The sequence below is a fragment of the Castanea sativa genome, chromosome 8 (genome assembly GCF_040712315.1).
Source record: "Castanea sativa cultivar Marrone di Chiusa Pesio chromosome 8, ASM4071231v1".
NCBI lineage: Eukaryota > Viridiplantae > Streptophyta > Magnoliopsida > Fagales > Fagaceae > Castanea > Castanea sativa.
In genome coordinates, this window is record NC_134020.1 from 43765881 (window position 1) to 43772690 (window position 6810).

Consider the following 6810-nt stretch of genomic DNA (forward strand, 5'->3'; position numbering starts at 1 on the left):
ATGAAAAACATATGCATCCCTAACATTATTCTACACAAATATTTAAGATGATAACAACTAGAAAGGATAAGTACTAGCCATACAAACTACTGAAACTAGTGTCATTCAGTCTCCTTTAAATAGCAAGTTGTAAGTGGTGAAAAATAAAAATAGAATAAATAATAGGTAGCATGGGCCCATGTTAAAGAGAGTTTCGATGGCTCAAAAATTGCCACCATAGCCGGTTGTAAAATAAATTGTGTTCATAACGTTCTTTTACAACCACAACATTCGTTAGAATTTGAATAAAGTGATTGAGAGGTAAACAATCATATTCATATAAACCTCCTATTTTTTATCTACCGTGGCCAATTTGCACTAAACTTGCCATACAAACCAATGTTATTCACGCCTTGTTAAAATAGCAGGTTGTAAGTGATGAAAAATAAAAATGGCATAAACAATAGGCAGTATGGACCCATGTAAAAGCGAGTATCTTCCACTCATATACTACTGTCATAACAAGTTGTAAAATGAATTGTGTTCATAATATTTTTCTACAATTACAACATTTGTCACAACTTGAATAAAATAGTTGAGTGGTAGCCAATCACATTCATATAAACCTATTATTTTTTTCTTCACCGTACCCAATTTGGCACTAAACTTTTCATACAAATCAATGTCGTTCACACCTTGTTAAAATAGCATATTGTAAGTGGTAAAAAATAAAAATGACATAAATAATAGGTAGCATGAACCCACGTACTAAAAACAAGTATCCTCCGCTCATAAATTGCCATCACAACAAGTTAGAAAACAAATTGGGTTAATAATATTCTTCTACAACCACAAAAGTTGTCACAACTTAAATAAAATAGTTGAGGGGTAGCCATTCACATTCATATAAACCTTTTTTTTTTCTCCACCATGCCGAATTTGGCACTAAATTTGCCCTACAAACCAATGTCGTTCATGCCTTGTTAAAATAAGAGGTTGTAAAAGGTGAAAAATAAAAATGACATAAACAATCGGCAACATGAACTCATGTAAAAGCAAGTATCTTCCACTCATAAATTGTCATCACAGTAAGTTGTAAAATAAATTGTGTTCATAATATTCTTCTACAAATTTGTCCCAAGTTGAATAAACTAGTTGAGGGGTAGCCAAATACATTCATATAATCCTATTATTTTTTTCTCCACCATACCAATTTGGCACTAAACTTGCCTCCATAGACTCTATCTTCACTATTGTATTAGACTATTAGTAAAACACCAATATAACTTATAACCCACTTAACAATGGTCTGAGCAGTTACAAATGCATGCGTACATCCCAATCCTCTTCAGACTTTCCTTTCCCCCAATACACACTAATAACACACACACACACAGTGCTGGGCTTCTTCAACCAAACAAGAACAACGCACGCTTCAAAAACCATGATTGGCATTGATTGTTGAAGCCAAGATGTTCGGCAAAAAGCAAGAGACAAACATCATTCAACCTCGGCCGGTTCCATATAATTACCTATCATCCCTCGGCCGGCTATGACCCCTACAACCTTTCCTCTGACCTTGTCTCTCACACCCACTTTCCTGTTTTTTAAAAATTTTATAAAAAAAAATGCTTGACCCTTTCATAGTTTCATTGTTCTGTGCTTAAAAAGTAGAAAAAAACTAACACCACCAACGTAAAACACACTTTTTGCTTGGTCGTGATCTATAAAATTCTTATTTTCTTTTTCACAAAATCCCAAAGTGATTGCTTTTGTTTGGTTTTATTATTATCTTTGGTGGGCACGCACGTACGGACATTTCCTAGCTGTAAAGGTCCACTGTTGCCGACACGACCCCAGTTGACTCAGTGGGATTCCGATTCTTGCTCTTACCTCTGTTTGTTTTCCTTGTTGGGTATCTTTGTTTTCTTTCTCTCTCTCTCTTTTTTATTAGAGAGAACTAATATTTGGGTCTCCAACGGAAAATGAAGAAGTGGACTTGGTAGAAGAGAGAAGGAGAAAAAGACAGAAAGGCCTTTCCTTTCTCTCGGTTGGCCATGGCTCCAGCTGGGAAGGTCTCTGGGTTTCGTCGAGAAGGCAATGACTGGTACTCATTCACACAAACCCCACTTCTCATATGCTTTGGTTTCATAATATTTTGTTTAAATTTTTCTATTTAGTTCATTTATAAAAAAAATAAATAGTGCTATAGAATTTGAATCTTTGGCGTCCACTGATCGCACTTTATTATCAAGCCAAGACTGGTTTAGCTGAAATTTGAACTCAGGCTCCTTTTACTAATTGAGCTTGTTTAGCTCTGATTCTTGTTTATCTTCCTTTATTATTTATTGGGTCCTAGAATAAATAGGCCTTTAAAAGGTCAAAGGCCTAAGGCTTATTACAATGGAAATTAATTATAGCTTTAAAATTCTGTTGGCGGTAGTTATTACAAGGTCCTTAGAAGAAAAGGTGCTTATCTTTTATGTTAATACTTTTGGTGGATTTTATGGGTTTGACAGGTTCTGCAATGCTGGATTGCCAAGTGATATTACTGTTGTGGTGGATGGCGTTAACTTCCATCTTCACAAGGTATTTCTACCCATTTTCTGTTGTGGGTATTCTTCCTAAGAACTTGATTTAGCTTCTTTTCTCTTTTGTGTGTACATATCTATTCAATGGTTTCTCAATTCTTTGATTTGTTTTGTATTATCTGCTAAAGTTTTAGTCTATGATTAACTTAATAGACATGTTGATGACATGTTAAAAGACACTTGTCTTTAGACCCATAGGTTTTGGGGGAGTTAAAAATGGAGAGAATTAGATGTTCAAGTTGAGGTTTTATCCATAATCCTATTTTATGGAGAATTTATTCTCTAATAAAGATTACAAAAGTGAAAAAAAATTAAAATTATCAAACAACAATGACAAAACCCCAAAGGCTATATTCTCTTCCTTGATTTTCTTAACAGCCAAACACACCAGAAAAATGACACCAACCGCACTCTCCACAAAGCCCCTCTTCTTCTCCTTCTCTCTCTTTTTCATTGCACATTGCTTCTGCTAAATCACATAAATTTGAAACATCATGACCCAAAGAATTAAGGGACTGCTAGAAATCCAGTTCTACCATCCATTGAATGCTCACACTGCCTCTATCAATGTCGTTGCCAAGCCAAGCTTTTACAATTAGATTCAGCCCATCAAGGATCTCACACTGCTTACATAAATACCAAAATCCCAAGTTGTTATTCCAAGTTTTTGAGTTGGCACCAACAGTAGTCCCAAACCAAGAGTAAGAGAGGGGAATGGGGAGGCAGAGGGAGAGCTAGTCCACAAGTTAATTTCATATGGTTGATCATGAGGACAAACTTCATGAATATGTTTAAAATCATTGAAAATTTTTACATAAAGGGAGCATCTTGGTGTACCTGAATGAGTGGCGATTTTGCTTGTTCTCCACATGTTTTATATATAACTGGTCTGCCATATTATGTCCATCGCTATCAAAATTTCCAATAGATTTAGCATAAAAAACTGTGTAGGGCATTTGTTTAATGAAAACCAAGTAGCCATTTTTAGATGTGTTCCCCTTATTACCATGCACTGTTGATGCTTTGAAATCTGCATCTTGCCGATAACTTTCATTGATTAGCAAGTTATATTTCTTAGGTCCCTTCCCCTTGTGGCAAAAACTCACTTATCAAAAAAAAGCATGTTATACTTCTTAGGCATATTGTTTGCAGTTAGTTTGGTCTTCATATGTTATTGTATTTGAAAAACAATTGAATGTCATAATTCATAGAAAACTGCTGCAGTTGGAGCTGTAAGTTTTATTCTTTATGTATTGTACTGCATTAATATTAAATAAGATTATAATTTATTACAATGGATGACTCTCCAGTTTCCTCTCATATCAAAATGTGGGAAGATAGCAAGAGTATATGAAGAATCCCAAAGTAATCATGAGAAGATTTTCACTGCAGTGCTGGAAGAGTTCCCCGGTGGCCCTGACACTTTCTTGATTGCAGTAAAATTCTGCTATGGTGTCCGGGTCGAACTGACACCAAGAAACATAGTAGTGGTGTACTGTGTGGCAGACTACCTTGAAATGACAGATGAGTATGGAGAAGGAAATTTAATCTCTAAGTCAGAGAGTTTCTTCCATAAGAATATACTTCGCAACTGGAAAGATTGTATTTTGGCTCTTCAAAGTTCTGAGCCTGTCATGTCAAGGGCCGAAAAGCTCCAGATATTGAGCAAATGTTTTAATGCTCTATCTATGATGGTTTGTACAGATCCTAGTTTGTTTGGTTGGCCCATGATGATGTATGGCAGTTTACAGAGCCCTGGTGGAAGCATCTTATGGAACGGAATTAACACAGGGGCCAGAATTCGAAGCTCCGAATCTGATTGGTGGTTTGAAGACATCTCATATCTTAGTGTGAGTTTGTTTGAGAAACTCATGAAGACAATGGAAGCAAAAGGTATAAGACCTGAAAACCTAGCTGGGGCAACAATGTACTATGCCAGAAAGTACCTACCAGGTCTAGGCCGATGGCAGGGTGGACAAAGTGGCAAAACCAGAACAGTTGCAAGTTTTAGCTTGACACCTGCTACTGTGGATCAAAGAGTTCTATTGGAAAGCATTGCAAAGCTCCTGCCAGAAAAAAAGGGGAAATCCTTTTGCCGTTTCTTACTGGGACTTCTTCGTGTTGCATTGATATTGGGCGTCTCTCATGCGTGCAAGGACTCTTTGGAGAGGAGGATAGGAATGCAACTAGAACTGGCAACCCTAGATGGTCTTTTGATTCCTACTTATTCAGATTCTGATACATTATATAATACTGACTGTGTTGAAAGGATCATTCATCATTTTATGTCTTCAGAGTCGGGGATAACATCATTTTCTCCATCATCATTTGACCTGGAAACATCGCCATCATCTGAACCATTAAGAAAAGTTGCAAAGTTGATAGATGGCTATATTGCAGAGGTAGCTTCTGATGTGAATTTGAAACCAGGGAAGATTCGCACGCTTGCAGTGGCCCTCCCAGAATCTTCAAGACCTTTGCATGATGGGCTATACAGAGCAGTGGATATATATTTCAAGGTCTGAGTTTGCTTAACCTACTATAAAAGTGAAAGCATCTTTTGGTTTTTTAATTGATAATAGCATTGTACTTACAGGGGAAAAAATGGCATTTTGCAGGCACACCCTTGGCTTTCAGAGAAGGATAAGGAAGAACTCTGCAACGTCATTGACTTCCAGAAGCTATCAATTGATGCATGTGCTCATGCATCCCAAAATGATAGGTTGCCACTTAGAGTTGTGCTCCAAGTTCTGTTCTTCGAGCAGATGCAGTTAAGGACAGCACTAGCTGGCTGTCTCCATGTATTGGATGCCGAAAGTGCCCCTGCAGGTCCTTTGACTGTCCCAGGTGACATGGCAGGTCAGATTGTACAGAGGGATGGGTGGGTGACAGTAGTACGTGAAAACCAGGTTCTAAAGGTGGATATGGAAAGGATGAGGTCTAGAGTTGGGGAACTTGAGGAAGAATTTAGTAAAATAAAGCAAGAAATGAAAAAGGTGACGAAATCACATAGTACCCTTAGTTCTCCTCGTTTGGTTGCGAAGAAACTTGGATGCAAGCTTATTCCACGGTCCTCAGATGCTCAACCAGAAACTGGTGAAAGCACTGGACCAACTCCAAGAGCATCAGTTGAGCAGGCATGTCCTCCCCGTCATTCCAGACACAGGAAAAGTTTCTCTTTGTTTTGAGGGTTAGTACAAGAAAACTGAGGATGGCATTTTCAAACATAAACTCTTTGTTTCAGAATGTGCGAAGGAAAGGAAAGGAAAATGTTACAATTTGCTTCCTATTTTTGGCTTTTTTTTTTTCAACAATCGAGCATTTTCCTCTTCTTTCCTTTGTTTGAATCTGGCATTATCAGAAGGCAGTCGAAAAAGAGCCATAGTTTTGCTCCTCAGAATTGTTTTTGGAGTGTCTGGAAGGAGAATAGCAGCCTATTCGTTTTTCTTTGGGGCTTGTAGGGTAGGGGTTGGTAGGCATCAAAGAATTAACCAGAAAATCAGAAAGTAATGATTTGTCATTGAAGATGGAGCATTGATCCCATCTGAAATTTGGACTCACAGCTTTGTTTTCCACAATATCTGTGGTGGAGTCTATACAAGTGAATACATCAAGTTACAGTTATATATTGTTAATACTTTTCATTTCTGTAGTTATTTCTTCTTTGGTGCTTATACATGTACAGTACAGTGAATCAAGTTATAAGTTTGTCAAACATTGGAAAGATGAGAAAAGGTTTATGTTTCCCATGTCTGAACTTCCAAATGAACTGAGGTCTGGTTATTTTGTTTAGCCTTTGGTGAATCTCCATATTAAGGTTTGAAGTGCACAAAGATGAAATGAATATTGGGATAATGTGAAGGCTTTTCTTAGGAAAATGCTGAAATGGGAATGATGGTCTTGTTTAAAGGCACGATTTTGTAAGCTTTTTGCTTCTGATCCATAGCCTTCATCTAGGATACTTCAAATTTCAAAAGAAGATTGCAGCTCTTGTTCTTGTAACCTACTCATGAATTTAGACAGCATCTGCATTTTTCACGATTCAATATATGTGGAGAATATTTTAAGTTACAAAGAACACCTCAACTCTGTTGTCTGCACATTGCAGCTAAGTGTGTGTGATTTTGTTTTTCTTTTTGTGTTTATGCAAATGATTTATATGTTTGCCAATATGCTTTGGCGCGATTTGTTATATGAGACCCAAAGTTAGGAGGTGTTATTTTGTATCACGGGGATGTAT

At 37.1% G+C, this 6810-nt stretch overlaps 1 protein-coding gene across 1 annotated transcript; it reads left to right on the forward strand.

Moving 5' to 3' along the window:
- Nucleotides 1-1676: 1676 nt before the first annotated feature.
- On the forward strand, nt 1677-6319 carry LOC142608231 (BTB/POZ domain-containing protein At3g44820). The gene is made up of 4 exons (XM_075779962.1): nt 1677-2086; nt 2499-2568; nt 3881-5089; nt 5189-6319. Exons 1-4 carry the CDS (start codon nt 2037-2039, stop codon nt 5756-5758), a joined length of 1899 nt encoding a protein of 632 aa, XP_075636077.1. The 5' UTR covers nt 1677-2036; the 3' UTR covers nt 5759-6319.
- The last annotated feature ends 491 nt before the right edge of the window (nt 6320-6810 follow it).